This window comes from Camelus ferus, chromosome 18 (assembly GCF_009834535.1).
Source record: "Camelus ferus isolate YT-003-E chromosome 18, BCGSAC_Cfer_1.0, whole genome shotgun sequence".
NCBI classification, from domain to species: Eukaryota; Metazoa; Chordata; class Mammalia; order Artiodactyla; family Camelidae; genus Camelus; species Camelus ferus.
The window spans coordinates 32,795,402-32,814,854 of NC_045713.1; the positions used below are offsets into that span (position 1 = coordinate 32,795,402).

Genomic DNA, 19,453 nt, shown 5'->3' on the forward strand with positions numbered 1-19,453 from the left:
CTCATCAGTCCCTCCACCTTTCTTTCCATAACACTGGTTCACGCTCCTTTCTCCTTTCCTGTCTCCATTCGCACTGTGCCTTCGTGTGGTTTAGCCCTTCATGGGGATTCTGTTCCATAAGAGGTGGTTCTGTCTCAGAGGTAGATAGTAAGTCCTGGCAGAGAGGACTTACCTGGTCCTCACTCCGTGGAACTGCCTAAGACAGCAGCAGCCTCCTGGCCTCTCTTCTCTGGCTCTCTGTGGAGCCAGAGCATCCACAGGGACCACGACCTCTGGGATTGCCCTCAGCCCAGCAGAGCCAGCTTCAGGCCCGGAGCCGGGCAGGCAGCCAAGCCCGTCCCCAGGAATAGCAGCTGGGGCTGGCACAGGGGAAGAGCGAGGCTGGACGCTGATGAGCAGAGAAGGAGGGAGGGAAGGAGAGAAGCAGAAGCATTTGGCATTGAGGCTGAAGGCGAAAACCTGGAGGCTGATCTTGCTGTAGCATAAACTGAGCAGTTCCTGTCTCTAGGCTTTCAAGTAAACCCGCAAAGATGTGCCTGGAAGTAGGTTTCCTGGTTTGTGACTCCCCCCCTTTTTTTCTTCCTGCCTTTCCTTTCTTCCCACCCCTCCTTGTCCCTTGCTCCATTCCAGTCATGTGTGTCTCTGTGACTGGAGGGCAGAGTCACTGCAAGGGCAGGAGAGCTGCTGTGGGTGGCAGCGTACCCGGCCTGCCCCAGGAGACCCGGCCCGGCTGCTGAGAAGAGCACTGCTCTAGGAGAAGGGAGGCTTGATTCTGTCACCAACTTCGCGATAGCAACAACTGTAATAAAGGCTGGCATTTACTGAATACTTTTTATGAGCCAGGTGGCAGAGCACTTTACATGGATTATTTTGTTTACCCACCAGTCCTTGAGGTTCAGCTGTTCATTTTAAAGTTACATGCTGATAGTCACAGAGTGGGTGCCATCACCATGATTCAGATCCAGGTTTGTCTGTTCCCAGAGCCCATCTTCTTACTCGGTTCCAGCTTCTCCCTTCCTAGAAAGCTCCTTGACCTCGGTGTGCCTCTGTTTCTTTTCCTATGAGATGGGGCTAATTCCTTCACAGAGCTATATCTGTACATAGCTGTTATAATGTAGTAACGAATACAAAAAGTTTGCATTTGTTAGTACATTACAGTGATGGCTGTGTCGATGAAATTTGGCTCTGGGGCGCCCAGACTGTTTGAGGTTTCTACTTCAGAGAGGCAGCAGGAGGACCACTGGTCAGGCAGTTCCATTAAATGTGTATAAATGAGTAGCAAGCTAAAAATCCTGTCCTTTGTAGACCCACAGAGCTGGGACTCGGTGGAAAGGGAATGGAGTCTGCAACTGGCTGGAAGCTTGCCCCAGGTTAGGGGCAGGGAGTGACCAGCAGTCCACAGTATCCATAGGGCACAGCAAACACCCAGCTTGATTGTATTCAGGATCAGTCCGCAAGTCTTAATGCTACGGAGAATCTGATCCCTCATGGATTTCTCACCAGTGGTGCATTTGAGCAGGGTCGGTGCTAGAGTTCAAGAGACCGTTTTTGAGCGGGACCCAAGTGTGTGATCAGCATCCTGTCTGAGCCTGGGGAAGCCGAAGCCTGGAGCCAGGGTTCGGATGGGACAAGCTGAGTTGCGTGTCAGGCTGACCAGTTACTGTTTGGCTGTTAATAACAGCAGTAGCTGTCATATCAAGTATTTTCTGTGTAGGGGGCAGTGTGTGCCAGGTACCCTTTACCTGCATTTCCTGACTGAATCCTTAACAACTGCAACTGCTCTTTGAAGTAGCATTTTGCAGGTTGAGGAAATTCAGGTTTTGGTCGACGGCAAACAACCAGTGGCAGTGTTGGAGCTTTTAACCATGCTGGTGGGCTCAAGCATCAGAGGTTTAAGGACTCTAGTCCCTGCCTCTGGTGAGGCTAACTCTAAGGGCATCCTGCCTGAGAGAGGGCAGTGGCTGGGACGCCCTTCTTGAGCCTTGAGCCCTGGGCACAGACCATGTGTTCTCTTTCCAGTGGCCAGCTGTAAGTCTTGCTGCTCTGGGATTGCTGTGGCACCACTCCTGAGCTCGGGACCCATCCATTGGTGGGATTTCCCTACATGATCTGATGTAGGTGGGCTTAGCCGTCTAGCCTAGTGGTAAAAGGTCCTGGTTTGTCAAGCCAGGTTCTGCTTATGATCTTGGGTAATTTTCTTTGTGCCTCAGCTTCCCCCCCTGTTTAAATGGGGTTGTGGTGAGGATATCGGAGTTTTAATGTCCGTAAAGTGCTTAGCATGGTGCCTGGCACGACATCAAGTGTTCAGTAATTGATAACTGCTGTTACTAGCTATTAACCAACCGCTAGTGGGTCCAGGGAGACTTTCAGCCTTAAAACACTTGACGTGCCGCCAGCCTGGGACACAGGGCCGAGCACCATGATTGCACCTGGGGAAACCTCTGGGAGCAGAGAACTGTTTTCCCAGAGAGGTAGACACAAAAGAAGGGAGCCCATTGAATCATCAGGGCCGTGCTTATCAGATCTGGAAGTACTTCCTTCTGGCTTGAGACCACTGCCTGCTTCAGCTCACAACTGGATGAGGGTGTTTCAAAGGAAAGGCCCAGAATGGAAGAAAGGAATCCAGCCTTTTGGCGGCACTTCCTGACTGATCATCTGTCAGAATGGATCTTTCCCCTCCTTTTTTCCATCTGCTGGGCATGTTGAAAGCCTTCAGATTTCAGCTGGTTCTGCTGTGTCAGGTCACCAAAGATGCTTTGATGTGGAGGGCTGGTTGGGTAAATGGGTTACGGTCTCTTTGGGAGGCCCATCTGCTCTGTCCCTACCTGAAGGCCTTGGCACCAGGATATGGAGGAAGCTGGTACAATGAAGCCTCTGTCCAGCAGGGGCAGCGGTGAGTGGCCTGGGGGAGCTGGGTCAGTCAGAAGCCAGGAAACCCTCTTTTCCTGCCAGGTACCTGGTCTTCCTTCAGCAGCAGGAGCCGAGCAGCAAACCCTGGTGAGTCAGCGTGCCTGGGAGTCAGGGCTGCCGGTCTGTGCGCATGTGGGGTTTGTGTAGGTTTGGGCCTTTTGTTTCTTTCAGCACGTTAGTCTTTAGAAGCACAAGTCTGGAAACCAGACCCTCCACATGGTACAGTCCTGCTTGTTTTGAGACAATTCAGCTCGAACACTTGCATCCCTTGTGTGCTGGTCTTCCAAGAATTAACCCCTTGCCTTTTCAGATTTTAACAGGTTGTGCTTCTTGCTTCCTAGCTATACTCTAAAAGCATAAAAAACTTAAAAAAAAAAAAACTTGATTAGGTCTGTCATTTTCCACACCAAAAGCCTTGTGAGGGTTTCAGTGTGTTTTTTGAAACTTAGGTGAAACTGCACGTTGTTTAAGGGCATGTACAGTCATGTCTCTTTGTCATTCCTCCTCTTTGAGGGTGGAGAATGGGACACACCCAGATGCGATGAGACTCCAGTAACTACAGGAATGATTCTGGTCTTCATTTTAAACTTGTACACTCGGAAATTCCCCTTACAATTCCTTCTGAAGATAACTTCAAATTTATCCAGGTGCTATTTGGAGGAAGCTAAAGTTCTTTAGGTAAAGTTAAAACTCCAACTTTCCATTAAGCGCACCCTGCCTTCTGCCTCACTGCCAGTATCCTTCGGGCTTTGAATTTGGATTGTGAAGGTCTGGGGAGGCATGGGACTGACATTGATTTGGTCTGTTTTCCCTACTACACTTCTTTGTCCTGGCCCACATTTCTATTAACATTGTAATTTCAGAGGCTGCAATTACTATACAGCAGGTGAAAAAATTTTACAAATACTAAATTTTAGATGGATCTTCTAGTGGACTAGTTGAAGGTAAGAATAAGAGTCTTGAGTAGCTAGTCTTCAGAGAAATCACCTCACCCCTGGCCCAGCAGTTCTGTAAAAAACATTTTTAGTTATGTAAGTAATAAGTAAGCCACAGTGATGAGTTTGCTATGTATTGGGGCAGACTTTTCTTTTTCATCTAGCAATTATCTTGTCATTTAGTGACTGTATTTGGGTAAGAATCAGCCCTTCTTTAAAAATGGAGACACCCTCTTGGAAGACTGGGCCTGGAGGCCTTGTGGGACGTTCACAGTTAGTGTGAGCCTGGCTCGCATGCTGCTTACCACCTTGCCGGCCAGCGACTGGGACCCTGAGTGTGGATTATGGCCTTGGTGGGTGGTTCCTGTAGGCGGTTAGAGGAGGGTGGAGAAAGGCATTTCATCCACTGTGTAGGTGGGCCCCAGGAAGGAATTTGAAGGAATCAAAGGCAATTTTTACTTCGTTATTTGGTGAGGACTCTGCTTGTAGTCTTGACTCTGCAAATCCTTTACCTCATCTTTAGGCCGTGATGAAACTGCGTAATTGTCTGGATGTGGCCACCCCTTTTCCCTCCTTATCCTACTTCAGAAGACAGCTTGGGAGACTAGAAGATGATGTTTTTATTTGCACCTTCTGGGTTAACCCCGGCCCAAACAACTTTTCTTCTGTGACGGCAATCTGGCAAGACAAACTTCCTTTGGAATATTTCTAGCCAAACTACAGTCTTCCTCAATACGTTCTGCACACGAATCAACCTCTTTGTAATCCATGTTACCTTAAGAATTTTAGGAAATCTTGCTTATTGGCTCTCTATGTGCCCTAGCCACTGCATTTCCGAGGTGAAGGTATAGGCTTGTGAGGGAGGTGGTGATGAACTTGGGGTATCTCCCTGGCTCACGCTTGGCTCATTGAAACAAAGTGGTGTGCTGCTCACTCCCTGGAGGGGAGCTTGCGGACTCTGCCTCCCTGTCCAGTAGTGACTACTCTCCGATTTCCTTCCAGGTTGGCTGGCTCCTCTGGCTGATGGCATGTTGAGGCACACGGGCCAGTGGCAACGAGGGCATCCGATCCAGAGGGGGCCACTCTAGAGGCCAGGTCACCAGCATCATGGGCCAGTGTGTCACCAAATGCAAGAATCCATCATCAACTCTGGGTAGCAAGAATGGAGACCGTGACCCCAGCAGCAAGTCACACAGCAGGCGGGGTGCAGGCCACCGTGAGGAACAGCTGCCAACCTGTGGCAAGCCAGGTGGGGATATCCTCGTCAACGGGACCAAGAAGGCAGAGGCTGCTACCGAGGCCTGCCAGCTGCCAACATCCTCGGGAGACGCTGGGAGAGAGCCCAAGTCGAATGCCGAAGAGTCTTCCTTGCAGAGGTTGGAGGAGCTGTTCAGGCGCTATAAGGACGAGCGGGAGGATGCAATTTTGGAGGAAGGCATGGAGCGCTTTTGCAATGACTTGTGTGTCGACCCCACGGAATTTCGAGTGCTGCTCTTGGCTTGGAAGTTCCAGGCTGCTACCATGTGCAAATTCACCAGGTTAGTCACAAACACTTCGTGTTACCAGGTGAGCAGAGGAGGAAGGAGAGCACCATTGGGCGGTGGTGCCCGGCTAGGGTAGAAGTGGGGTTGGCTTCAAGGGTTTGGGGTAAGTCTTCATTTCTTTTTCTGACCACTTTCTCTAAAGCTGTTTAGCCGCTGAAAAGCTGGGCACCCACCAGCCATCTTTGCCTGAAAGTTAAATGAGGAGTAATCCGTGTTACCAAGCTGCCACCCTGCCCCACCGCTGTTTCAGACTTTTCTCTCTTCCTTGAGTCCTGTGCTTGTCAGTTCACTCGCTTCCTCACTCACTTGATGCTTGTTGTGCACCCGTCACGCGTCAGGCACCGTGAGTGCCGGTGTGGTGCGTGCCACTGGGGATGTGCCTCTGTGACTGCGTGAGCCCAGGTGCCCCGTCTAGGTGTCCACACATTACCCTTGGCCAGCGTATGTGCCGGCAGGGCCAGCTGGCCCCGGTTATCAGGCAGTAGTTGTGTACATTGTTACGGTCACGCGTCCCTATGGAGGATGTGTTTGGGAGACAACATGGCAGGGTCACCCCCAGGTGTGGTTTGCAGACACTGGATTATAAGTAGGAAGAACTGACTTTGAGAACCCCTCGGTATAATGTCTAGCCCCTGGATAGGTCACCTGACACACCTCAGATGTTCTGTTTTAGCAGAACCAGCAGTCTCTGAGGAGATGATCGACATTTTTATCACCAGAAGGAAACTCCATACTTATTAACAGTCACTCCCCATTTCTCCCTTCCCCCAGGCCCTGACAACCACTCAGCTACTTTTGATCTTTATGGCTTAGCCTGTTCTGGACAGTTGACGAAATGGAAGCATGCGACATGTGGTCTCTAGTGACTGGCTTCTTTCACTTGGCTTGTAAGCGTCATCCATCCTGGAATGTGTATCAGTACTTCCCTCTTTTTTATGGTCAGATAGTGTCCGTTAGACAGATATACTGCATTTGGTTTATCCATTTATCAGTTGATGAATATTTGAGTTGTTTTCACTTTTGCTATTATGAAGAACAGTGCTGTGAACATTTGTGTACAAGTTCCCCCGACACACAATTTTTGTTTTTTAGCAACAGAACTTTGATCTCTGGCGGCAGTTACCCAGGTTCATCCAGAGTCTTTGGGTCCAAAAACTTCCCTTGGCAGTCACCAAAAATATTCCAAAAGCAAACACCTTTTAGAGAATCAAAAGGAAAACAGAAAGGCTCCCTGTCTGGGAGGAGAGTCTGCGGCTTAATCACTGTCGCAGAATGGGAAACGGGCCACCGAGCAGGAGCCTTGAGCTGTGCTTTGGAAAGATGAATAGACGAACCATTGTCAGCCGCCTACCACGTGCCAGGCACCGTCAGAAGCAGTTGACGTGCTGACTTGCTTAGTCCTCACCAAAGCCCTGTGAAATAAGGTGGCACCTCCACCGTGTGACAGATGGAGAAATAGGCCTACCGTCAGCAAAGGGGCCGGAGTTCAAATCCAGGCCGCCCAGCCTCGTGGCCGCGCTCTTAATTACAATTCTGTACTGCGTCTCGGTAAATGATAGCGTTTACAGTTACTAATTGTGCCCCCTCCTTCCTGTTGCAGGAAGGAGTTTTTTGATGGCTGCAAAGCAATAAGTGCAGACAGCATTGATGGGATCTGTGCCCGGTTCCCCAGCCTCTTAACAGAAGCCAAACAAGAGGATAAATTCAAGGATCTCTACAGGTTTACATTTCAGTTCGGCCTGGACTCTGAAGAAGGGCAGCGGTCACTGCATCGGGAAATAGCCATTGCCCTGTGGAAACTAGTCTTTACCCAGAACAATCCTCCGGTATTGGACCAGTGGCTAAACTTCCTAACAGAGAACCCCTCGGGGATCAAAGGCATCTCCAGGGACACTTGGAACATGTTCCTTAACTTCACTCAGGTGATTGGCCCTGACCTCAGCAACTACAGTGAAGATGAGGCCTGGCCAAGTCTCTTCGACACCTTTGTGGAGTGGGAAATGGAACGAAGGAAAAGAGAAGGGGAAGGGAGAGGCGCACTCAGCTCAGGGCCCGAGGGCTTGTGTCCCGAGGAGCAGACTTAGTGGCTCTGTCTCAGGGGCAGCAGCGAGGACCTGCCCGCTGCCCTGCAGCCCACCGAGGAATCGGACCTTTCTGGAAATTACTGAAGATCGGATATTTTCTACTTTACACCTTTCTCTGCCTTGTATCTGAAAGGGCTCTAAAATGCTGTATCATGTTTTAGGCACTTTCTTCACTTTTTGGTTATTTTGGTTATTCCTTTTTTGGGGGGGTTCCCCCAAAATATTTGAACCTGGTTACATGTTGTGTTTTTTTTTTTTTTTTAAGCCTTCAGATAGAATAAGCCTGCCATTTCTTGCACAAATTAAATTTTTTGGGGGGGTCGGGGAGGGTATAGGGCAGGGAGGGGGAATGGGACAGTTAGGTTGAATTATCATTACAAAATGATACAGTGCCAGATCTCAGTTTTGCATATTCTTGTTTTTCAGGGCAGGTCTGTACTGTGTGTAGTGCTGTTTACATGGTTGAATTTAGGTTGTAATAATTATTTTTAAAGATTTACACAGAGTTGAATAGCAGTGTTAACTGTTAACCACATTGCATTAATTCCCAGGCAATTTAAAGCTCTTGGAGAGCCAAGGCCAGCCAAGAGCATTTGTAGTCTAGTTGTAACCTCTTTTTAAGCTAATTTATCTGAAACCCTTATTTCCCCCACTTCTTGCTCATTCCTCCTTTGACCTATTTCATTTCATGTTGAGTTTACCCATCAACATGCTGCACCTGTCAGTCAAGTGAGCAGTTTTTTCGATCACGTTGTACTGAGAAACCACTTAAAGCATTGAATGCAGAGAAAGCAGTGCTACCTCAGTTTTGCTGGAAGTAGACTTTGATAGTTTTCTTTGACGAAGTTTATGTATTTTCATGTTGTAAGTGGAAATACTTTTTTTTTTTTTTTCATTTGCCTTGGAGCCAAAGTTTCTGTTCCTGGTGGTCGGAAAACTGTGCCTGCCGGCCAGCTGACTTGAAGGAAAACTGTGGTATGGAGCTCTGCTTGAATTTTTTTTTTTTAATTTTTTTGAGTATCATCAGCTTACTTGTCTGGCAAGTGCAGAAGCCTGAGGCTGGCCTGAACTCTGCCAAACAAATATAGAAGTGTATTTAATAGCTAAACGTGTGCCCTTTCCCTTCTTGCTGCACCCATGTTGTCACTTAACCCCCAGAAGTTATTTATTATCTTCTTTGTAAATGTCAGGCTCATTTGGGGTAATGTGATGACTGTTTAGGTTTACATGGCCCTCTTCCCTTACCCCCAAATATGTATATATACATATATAAGATATGTATATATTTTACCTATATAAAATATATATATACACATATATGTATCTATATTCCTTTCTTTACCTGCTAAAACTGGCTATAAAAGGGAGCTGCCTTCAATATATAAAGTATAAGAAGAATGCCAGGGAACATCATAGTGGAGGTTTTTGAATCTGAATTTGGACCATTTTCACTAAAGAGGAGGTGAATTTTCTCAGCCCTTTCCTCCCAAGAGGGAGTCCTGTCCCCCCAGACTCCCGTGTGCTCGCTCCCTGAGGCCACCTTGGGCCAGACTGCCACACAGGAGCTGACTGGTCCTACCTGGTTTCAGTAGAGGGTCCTCTTGTTATTTTTCCATTAAAAAAAAAAACAAAAAATGTCCTCATAAAACTATACTGGCAGGGTGGGTGGCAGGAACTTGTACAGGTCAGCTTCCAACACTTTGGAACAGATTGAAAAGGTAATCTTTTAAATAAAAAGCTTACAAAAATATTTATACTCTTGAGGTAATGAGAGTTTGTCTATTAAACATCTGGAGTTTTCCCCCCTGACTTCCCCCATCGCCTGCCCAGGTACATGTCTCTCAGCCTGGGCAGGAATTGCTTGTTTTAAGTCCCTTTATTTAGTAGCCTTACGGCTTCAGGCTCCCATCTTTACAAAGATGATTTAAGGAGTTTCTGCAGTTGATGTTTCCTAAAATTGGCATTGACATAAAGAACGCACTTGAAGTTTGATTTTTTTTTTTTTTTTTTTTTTGAATCCCTAGCCCTGACACTTGCCCCTTTAGAGGGGTGGATGGGAAACTTTAAAATCAGCCAGTGTGGATCAGTGATACTGCTGGAAAGAGGAAGAGGGTCTCGGGCCAGATGTCTGGCCTTGTTCTAGCCTAAGACACAGGATCCTCGTATAAAGAATTTCTAGGGGTCCCAGCAGGGTCTGTGGGCTCAGCTATAGTCAGGGTGCCTAGACTGAGGTGTTCACGAGGCCGTCTTCTCATCCAGCCAGTCTGCAGCCCCCAGTTTTTCCCACTTCTGGACTGGGAGGAGGTTGAATAAGGGTAAAGGTAGGCTGCTCCTAGCCAGGTATGGAGAAAAGGGTACAAAAGAGGTAAACACTGAGTGTCTTGAGGACTCTGGAGGACCTGGAGTCCTTCCCCAGCCTGTAAGAGGGCGATCCATGCATTAAGTGTGCTATAATTGGTGGATTGTTTTTAAAAAATTCAACTAGTCAGCTTCCCCAACCCCATGAAAGAGCCATTTAAAAAATTACTTTTGGTTATATTTTTAATGTTTGTTACAAAAGTGCAGATGAGAAGCCAGAAAAGGAATGGTCAGGGAAGGACTTACTTTCCCTTCCAGGTTTGAGCCCTTGAATTCCCAAGCAAGGAATTCAAGCTTTTGCAGTAGCCTGGGCCAGTGCCTGACTTTCTCATGACCGTAGGAAAAGCGGTTTTTCTGCAGAGGGGTCCAAGGTGGGGGTGTGTAGGGTTTGGAGATACACTTCTGGGAAATGAAAGGTCCCTATTCCTCTTCTCCTAGGCATAGCTTTGTTGCTTAATGAGTGAGCAGTAATTGTGTGGGAGAGGCCAAGTGCCTGCCTCTCAGGTAAGCCAGTGCACCCTTCACTTTAACAACATGACACCAGGGTGGTGTGGTGGTGTGGAGAGGGGCAGGATGTGGATGTCATTTTAAAAATAGGCAAATATCTGAGAGTGACTAAAACAATGTTGGGAAATTGCTTGGATTTTGGCAAATGGCTTCGTGTGTGAGCTTCTGTGTTTCTTTAGCGATTAGAAAGCTATATGAGATGAGGTGTGCTCCACCGGATTGCTCTTCCCCCACCCCTGCCAAATTTGAATGTATTGTTCTTAACCCCGCCTCCTATAATGACATTTTGCTGTGTCAGCCGGTTGCCTCAGCAGTTCTCCCTGCCAGATGTGCCCACATGTGTGGGTTGGGTCCAAGATGCCATTTCTACCCTTCTGATAAGAAAAATCTAGAGCTAGGTAAAGATCCAAATTTTAACCAAGCCTCCAGGCCCAAGGAAATCAACTGAAAATGTACCAGGCAGTGTTTTCAAAATTAAACTTCCCTAAGGAAAAGTGCAAACTAGCCTTCTTGGAAAGAAGATAGCCACACAGTATTAGCTGGTCTTTGAAACTGTATCTCCCAGGGACTGGTGCCAAAATGCAGTCCTGAGTGCGGGAGCCCGCCAGGCGTGGGGCTCCAGAGTTCTTGTGATGGCCTTGTATACTATGCTGTTCTATGCCAGACTGTATTAAGCAGTGGTGGGAAATTCCTGGGCTAAGGACCTGGTAGAAAAGTTTAAAAACCAAAACAGAAGATCTGTATTTAGGACTATGTTCGGTTTGCTGCATTTAAAGTCAAGTCTTCACTGCAGTGAAGCCCAAAGGTAGACCCAGTTATACAATTATAAGGTGAGGGCTGGAAGGAAGCTGCTGCTAGGTTTGTTTTCTTATAATTGCCTGTTTTGTCATTTTTCTTTTGTCTCATGTTTAGTGACCACCTGAACATCTTGGTAACTGACAAAGGTCTTCCTAGGGGGACTCCAGCAGTATCTTGTTTAAATGAGATGGACTGAAAGGACTGTTCAGTCAGTAAATGTTAATTGGGGGTCATCTGAAAACATGTGATGTTGCCCTTCCTCTTACTCTAGTTTTCTGAATCAGAGGGAGTTCCCACCCACTCCTTTAGAATTTATTCCTTTGCTAAGCAGTAATTATATAGCATATATCCAGTTTAACCTCGACTCAGGATCTGCAGATGTGTTTCCTCATTGAAAGACAAAATTGATGCTTGAGTTCTGGTTGCAGAAGCAAGGTTGGTTCAGATGGCTGAGTACCCACCAGATTCTGCTTCTGATTCAGGTGTTGGGGCATCACACCCTCCCTGTTCTTCTTGGAAACAGCCTGCTCTTCGACCACCCACCTTTCCTCCCTGCTACTTTCAACACAAATCTTGGATGTTACCAAAGGAAGCCATTCAACAGCTGCTGTGGTTCCCCCCACCAACACGTTTATTCTGGGAGAAGTGTCTTCCCTCTGACCCTGGTTCCCAGCCTCCTGAGTCTGTGACTAGTTGCTCTTAACCTGTTGCACTAATGAGTATGATTCTAAGTTTCAAAGGGGGAATTTGAAGCAATAGGCAAATGGGGCTTGGATAAATTGGTCCTATAGGTACCCTGCCTTAACCCGCTGAGGTGATGAGTCCACTACTCATATGACCTTCCACCTTTGTGATTTCTCTTAGTTTGTGACCAGTGTGTCTGTTTCTTGAAGTTGTACAAACTTGACAAGTTAATACTTTGATTTGTATTCTGTGCACTGTTGCACTCTCCAGGTGGCCCCTTCAATATTTTATTTAACTTGTTACATTTTTGTCTGTCTACATTTTTTTTTTTTATTTGGAAGGTAACCTGCTGTTGGATTTAATAAATTTGTTTACTTGACTACTGACAATTCTGCGAAAAAACAAAAACAAAATAGTGACTTCCTGCTGGGGTGAGATTTACCCACTGGGAGCCTCTTCCAACATACAGGATGGCAAATCCTATGCTTTGGAAAATTATCCAGATAGTACAGGATCCCCAGACTACAAACATGTATGCTGACCTCCCACTTCCCATCACCAAGTTTAATCGCCTTCAGAGTCCCAATATTTGTAGGCAAAAAGCGAATGAGCTTCACAGGGCCACTACCTAAAGTCTTACCATATCAACTGACGTGGGAATCCCAAGAGGAATAAAAGGTGAATTAGAACACTGTGCTAAATGGATGGCTCCTAAAGGCTGGCAGTGATTAAGGCAAAGGAGATAAGCTGAAACTGTCAAGGGCCACTGTGATCTTTGGCAAATTAGTGAGATTGATCTGTAAAATCAAGAGACTTACTTCTATCAGTGTTAGGACTTAAAACGACGACTATAATTTTTAAAACACATGAAACACGAGTTTAAGGTTTCCAAAAAGATGTTGGTGAGTAATGAAAGGAATCCAGGGTTAGGAGGGGGGTTGGCATGGTCAGACATGACCTCTCCCAAGTCACTGCCCCTCTTGGGGGCTCAACTTCCCTCAGTGCCAAATTAGGGGAATGGGGGCCTTAGACTAACATGACCTCTGATGGCTCCATCTGGCTTTCACATTCTAGAAGTCTGACTGTGGTCGACCAGTTATGACCCTTAGCTTCCTTTCATTGTATTTTCTATCTAGTTATTATTCGTACTCAGGAAAGCTATTGGCTAGCCATCTTACTCACTTTAATGGAGGCCCTGATGGCCTTCCCAGGAATTGCCAGCCTCATGTTGGTATCTCCTAAAAATACCAAGTACAGTGGTGGCATTAGATATGCTTTTATTTTTCTCAACAGTTGGAAAGGACTTAGGAGTAACGACCATATCCTCTTGCTAGCCAGGAGAGGGTTATATGGTGTCCTCAATGACCTGGAATTTTCTCTTCCTCCTTTATTACCAAATAATAATAATAATATTATTAATAATAATATATAATAATATATTAATAATATAATAATAATAATCCTTTATTACCAGATAGAGGCTAGAAGGGAAGCTAGGGGTGACTTTTTCTCACTTAAAAAGTCTACCTCTAAAGCACATGCTTATTTTTCCAGCTGGCTCTTGGGCTTATGTCTTCTTTGGCTCTTCTGAGTTATTTAGCCCAGCCACGGCCTTAACAAATAGAAGTGTGGGGAATAATAAAGAGGGGATTATCCATTTGGGTGCTTGTATAGGGCATGGAGCTTTTCAAAGTGTTGTCATGGTGCTGTATGGCTAACATCCAATTTCTGATCAGATAAGGGATAAGCGACTAACTCACACAATTACCAAATAAGTGTAACTGTATGTGGAATGGAATTTTTCTAGCAAGAACGGTATACTGAAGGTAGTACTGACGGTTCAGAGTCACCTCAGCACTTGCCTCTTCCCTCCTCTCAAGCCCAGCTGCCGGTGCACATGGCTGGGTTCGCTCTGGAAGCCATTCTCTAGCTCTGGATTGTGATTTTGATCAGGGTCCAGAAGCGAAGTTAAGTTGCCTGGGAAGTTAAGGCAAGTGAGCCAGCCTAAACTCCCCCACTTTCCTTCCTTTGCTATGACTTGTTAGGATGCCCTGTCTTCTGAAAGCCGTAAGACTCCTACCTGGGTTTATCATTTTTCCTCTGTAACTTTCCAGCCCTGGTACTCTTCTTACCTTAGGGGTGCTGAGAAAGCCTTAGTGGAACATGGCAGCAGTGCAGCCGGCAGCAGAGCATCGGACTCTGTATAGTGTTCTGTAATCCATGCTGATGAAGACTCTGTGGGCTCAGTGTTTATCTGGGGTGGTGCTGCTCAAATTGCTGGTTTATTACAATATAGAGCTACAAAATAATATGGTACTAGTGTAAGACAAAACAGAAGAACACAGAGACACAGGCTCTTGTACACACTGGCTTACACAATAAATGATGCAGCCTCCTTTATTAGGTAAGTAAAGGTAGATAATTGGGTAAAATATAAATATTTGGGGGAAAGCTATCATGTGCCAAAATAAATTCCAGGAGGAATAAAGGCATAAGTATAAAAATTTAATCACTTATATATATGTAATATATAAATAATATATATATAATCAATGGATATTGATCTCTGAATCAGTCAAGACTTTCTAAGCATAAAAGCAAACAGAAATCATGAAAGACAAGAACAGACTAAAACTTACCTTAAAAAATTAAACACATTTTTGCAATAATTGACAAATGGACACTATAATTCATTAGGAGACCTTAAAAATTCAGTATGGAAAAATAACAGAAACATGGGCAAAAGATATGGACAACTCATTAAAGAAAAACAACTGGTCAAAAATCTTCTGGAAAAAATGTCAATCTAAAAGGTATTCAATTAAACCTATAATGAAAAACTTTTTTAACCTATCAAATTGACCAAGATTTGAAACAAATTGATGCTAGCAAACACAAGGTAAAAACTTTCCTGGAATTAAAAAAACTTAAAGTGTTCATACTCTTTAGCCTACTAACTTCACTTCTAGAAAATTTTCCTCAAGAAATATTATCTTTCAAAGATGTGCAAGGATTATGATTTAGCAGTATCATTTGGGAACAAATTCAGTGTCAGCAACAGGGGACTGTTTCAGAAATCATGGCATACATTCAACATGTTGGAATATTAATGTGGCTATTAAGAACTGCTTTTGAATAATGGAAAAAGTATGACAGAAGATTGTAAAGTAGTGGTTGTCACTGCCTCTGAGTAGTGGGATTAGATGTGATTGTCACTCTTCTGGATTTTAAGTTGCCATTTAATGGGTTTCCTTTGTAATAGGGAAGAGACTACAAAAGAGGGGACAAAAGGAAATGAAAGCAAACATGGCTGAGTGTCCCAAACAACCCCACTATGAGCGAGGCGGCCAGAAAGTTAGGCAGTAGTATATTGAAAGCCTATACCAAGTTTTCTGTGAAAAACCTTTGAGTTGCTCTTTTCCCCCAAATGAGAAGCTGCTTCAGCAGCTGCCTTGGCAGCTCTGCATTGGCTGCCTAGAAGGGTGTGGGAGGAAAAATGCACAAACGCACTTATGAATGGAATGTGTGTTTTGCAAGAGGCCAAGTTGGCAGCCTTGGCTTCCAAAAGGTGGGAGCATCAGCTCAAAGAACAGTGTGTGCAGACTGAGGCCTCAGAGGCCTTTTGTTCCAGGCCCATCTCTGCAGAGTTCTGGAGTTGGGGGCCCATGGGGAAACTTCCAGCCCCACCTATCCAGGAAAAGGAATGGCCTAGGCTGTTCCCTAGGAGCAAGCAGAGTGCACTTGGCACAGGGAGCCTTCATCTGCTCTGTGTTCCTGCAGCTGAAAGATGATCCTCAGTAAAATGTAGGCTTTCCCTAATTTAATTCTCATGATAACCTTATGAAGTAGTTGCTAGCGTCACCATTTAAAAAATGAGGCTCACACAGGGAAACAGTGGGCTCAGACACAGCCCACTATTTGGTCATTTTCGACAAACTGAATATCTGAATATTCATAATAATCCTTAGAAGTAGATACATCTCTTCATTTTTGAGGCCATGGAAATGGACTCAAACAAGGTGACTTGCCCAGGAGCAGAGCTGCAGCGCCAACCTAGACAAACACTTATTTTGTGTCTCAGGACTGGACTCTCAAGAGGTAAACAGCAGCTGAGCTCCCACAGCTCTGAAGCTCAGCTGCAAGAGGAAAGAATCCAGCAACAGGCAGTTTCAAGGTGTTCTCAGAGCCTTGCAGCCGAGGGCAGCAGTATACCTGGGGAACTTTGCTCTTTACAAGGGAACTTCAAAAGTTGCAGTATCTCAATTCAGTATCAAGCTCTTCAGTTCTGGCTCCTGGTTCCCAACTTCCATAAGGCCAGATCTTATAGCAGTTACATTTAAAGGATTAAACACTGCCTCAAAGGTGCAACCTTGAGAATTAATTTTAAGTAGAATTATTATTTTCTAGTTATAAAACCAGTATTTTTTTTTAAATAAGCCTACATACAGAAAAGCATTCGGTAAAATCGAATTTGCTGATCCCACTAGTCAGAAATAAACACTTTGTATTTTGGCATACAGCCCTCCAGGTTTTGTTCCAAGCCTATGCATATCTTTGTATAATTTTTTCTATAAAAATGGACTCAAGCTATACAGAAGACTATTCTGTAACTGTCTACGCTTATAACCTATAAAATACTATGAATGCATCATGTCTCCACAACAATCCTATAGGATAGATACCATTATTATGTACCAAGTAGAGAGATGTCAAATTTATTCATGTTCACACAACTGAAAAGCAGGAAAGCTGGGATTCAGAGTCAGGCAGTCTGGTCCAGAGGGCTACTGCTACTTCTTACAGATCTCTCTCACTAGAGGTTTTATTTACACACATGTGTGCACACATACACACAATTTTTAAAAATAGTCACCCAGAATTCCATTTTAACCCTACGATATCCCTCCATATGTGTTATTGATAAACTGTCCTATTACAGGAGGATACTCGAGTGGAACTGCAGGCTCCCAGTGGAGGCATCAATTTACAAGGTTCTTTGGAATGATACATACTGCATGTCAGGTTAGTTCATCTTTTCTGGAGGGCTGAAGTCAGTTTTGGAACTGTGTGTGTCTGTACCCATGTCCTGTCTCCAACACAGAATGTTGACAGTTTGAGAGCTGATAAAAAAGAGAGGGTTTCACTGAAACTGAAGCTTCCAGTTCTAGCGGGGAGCTCTGGTGTGATGGAGGCACCTACTGGTGAAGGGTAACACTGCAGTCTCACCCTGAAAGGAAGCGTTCCTAAACACTGAATTTTTAAAGGGGACTTCCAGTGTTGGTTAACAGCTAAGTCTTCAACTTTCCTCTGTGTGGTGGATCTGGCAGATCTTCAGCCAGCCTCTTTTTCCTTCAAGTTTATAATAACCATCAATGAAAAAATAGTTTGCCTTACAGAAATTTGCTTCACAAGGGTTACAATTTTGACAGATTATATAATGGCCGTTTTCTCTACAGAAGTCACTGCTCCTGGTTTCCTTACCTATAATATTCCATTTAATAGGAATGCTACATGAAATGAGCACCTGCTACAGTACCTGTATATAAACCCAGTGACACAAAGAAAGTACAAACTGGTTTCCTCACTTCACCCTGTCTTAAGATGAAGAATGCTTGAATTTTAGGCATTTATTGAAAATTTGTACATGCCATATAAATAGATTAGACTCCGTAACTGGTACAGCATTTCCACAAAAGCTGTCTGCTACAGAGAGGCCTGGCAGCCTCCAGAGTGCCTGCAGCCTGATCACATTCTCTGCCACGGCCCACGAGCAGTAAGAATGGCACATGGGAAGTGGTGGGCAGACTCACGAGCACATGTTTGGGGTGGTGTTTTCCTCTTCGTCTTTTATTCCCATCAGTCCTAGGCCAGAGAGCGATCCATGAGTGCTGCAACAGATGAGGAATGATAATAGTTTTTGTCTACAGAGGTGAATGAATGGTCATAAACTCAGGTAGAGAAGTTTTTTGTTTTTGGGTGGGGGGGCATGTGTATGTGCTATGGAGCAGGGGTCAGGCAGGTAGACAGCTTACTTATGGAAATCTACCTGCTAAAAATGGTTCAATGGAAAGAATACTGACTAGTCCCAGATGCCTAGAATCAAATCACAGCTCTGCCACTTAACAGATGTGAGGCGTATTTCAACTAAGGATGAATGATCTCAAACTGATCCTCAGTTTCAACTATAAAACTATAAAATATTTAAATTACTATCTCACAGGGCTTTTGTGAGGAGTACATACAGTAGTAATAGCTAACATATTAACATATATGGAGGACTTACTGCATGTAAGCATTTGATATGTGTTCTCATTTAATTCTCCAAACAGTTCATGTACCTTATGTAGGTACTGATGTAGACATGATTGTTATGTATACTTTTCAAATTAAAAAACAGGCTCACAGGCATTGTTTAACTTACTCAAGTCACACAACCAGTAAGTGACAAAACCAGGTAAGAATGGCAGTCATCAAAATCCTTTTAAATTGCTGTTAGAATTGATTTTTTTTTTCATTTTTTGTAATACCTATCACATGCCAGGCACTGTTTTAAAACTTTACAAAACGTCAACTTATTTAATAACGTATGCTGTAAAACTCCTAGCACAGTGCTTAGAATTTAGGAGCCATCCAGTACATATTAGTTCCCTGCCACTTAAAGTGCATGTTCATGGAACTGGGTTAGAGGGCTGAGGGGCTCTCCAAGGCAAGACAGGCAGAAATGAGCAAAGACAAACACAGAAGCTGCCTCTACCTGATGTCTGAACTTAAGCTAATAAGTCATAGGTCTTTTGGGTATGGACGAGTGGAGCTTTGAGTACTGGAGAGTAGCTCTGGAATTAAAGATTGGAGCTCTGATCCAGGCTCCAAGGCCTAGAGTATTCATGTTTTGCCACCTGGGACCTTGGGCCTGGGAAGAATCCTGGAAAGTCAGAATTTTAAGGGGCTTTTTAGAAATAATACAATCCAATGATTTTCAAACTGTACTTTTTTCAAAAAAGCCATGTCTCTTTCCCTCCTCCTCCCATAAACACATTCATTCATCTTATCTACTCACTCATTTCAGAATGGCTCACCTTTACGCTTTAGGATTTAACATCAATTTTTCTTTTAAAGTATGGGTTTTATAATTTAAAGGTTTGAGAATTACTGATTTACTCCAAATCTCTCATTTTACCAAAGGGAAACTGAGGTCCACAGTGAGAAAGTGGCTTGGCCACTTGTCAGAGGAGATAGGTAGGTGATAGAGCTGGGACTAGACCCAGAGTCCTGCTCCAGTTTTCCTCAGGCTTAGAATCAGCAAAACAGGCTTTAGCTCTTAAAAGTTAACAGAGGTGGCAGAGGGGAAAGGGCAGGAAAGGCAGGAACACACTCCTCATATATGGGAAGGCCTTGGTCACATCTGAGCTGAGCCTTGCCTTAGAACTTCTTGACCACTGTGACTCAAGTGCCTCTTGTTCCAGAGAGGTTGCAGGTTTAAAGGCCTCTGCCTTTAAAATGGGATGAGCTGTCCCCTTGAGGGACCGCTAAGTATAGTTATAAAAGAGCACATACATGTAAAACAGGAATACAGTATCTATCTTTTAGAACTGTGAGAACTAAGAGATGATTCATTTCAGCCCTCATTTATGTG

The 19,453-nt window shown here is 44.8% G+C and overlaps 2 protein-coding genes across 14 annotated transcripts in view; one reads left to right on the forward strand and one right to left on the reverse strand.

Moving 5' to 3' along the window:
- The window catches only part of DCUN1D3 (defective in cullin neddylation 1 domain containing 3), a 35,851-nt gene extending 23,652 nt beyond the window's left edge, over positions 1–12,199 (forward strand). For all 6 annotated transcript variants that reach the window (XM_014552914.2, XM_014552910.2, XM_014552912.2 and 3 more), the window contains 2 exons: positions 4,848–5,383; positions 6,990–12,199. In XM_014552914.2, the coding sequence (XP_014408400.1) occupies positions 4,953–5,383; positions 6,990–7,473 (915 nt within the window). In that variant the 5' untranslated portion in view covers positions 4,848–4,952 and the 3' untranslated portion in view covers positions 7,474–12,199. The remainder of the gene's footprint in view (positions 1–4,847; positions 5,384–6,989) is intronic.
- An 883-nt stretch (positions 12,200–13,082) lies between these two features.
- REXO5 (RNA exonuclease 5) overlaps positions 13,083–19,453 on the reverse strand; it is a 34,013-nt gene continuing 27,642 nt past the window's right edge. For 6 of the 8 annotated variants that reach the window (XR_004312782.1, XR_004312781.1, XR_004312785.1 and 3 more), the window contains 3 exons: positions 17,631–17,708; positions 13,953–14,118; positions 13,083–13,205 (listed from right to left, as the gene is read on the reverse strand). Coding sequence is in view for 2 of the 8 variants with exons in the window: in XM_032460911.1 (XP_032316802.1) it covers positions 17,627–17,708 (82 nt within the window). In the remaining 6 variants the exon portion in view is untranslated. Of the gene's footprint in view, positions 13,206–13,952; positions 14,119–17,416; positions 17,709–19,453 lie in introns of those variants that run through there. The other 2 variants (XM_032460911.1, XM_032460909.1) reach the window with 1 other exon arrangement.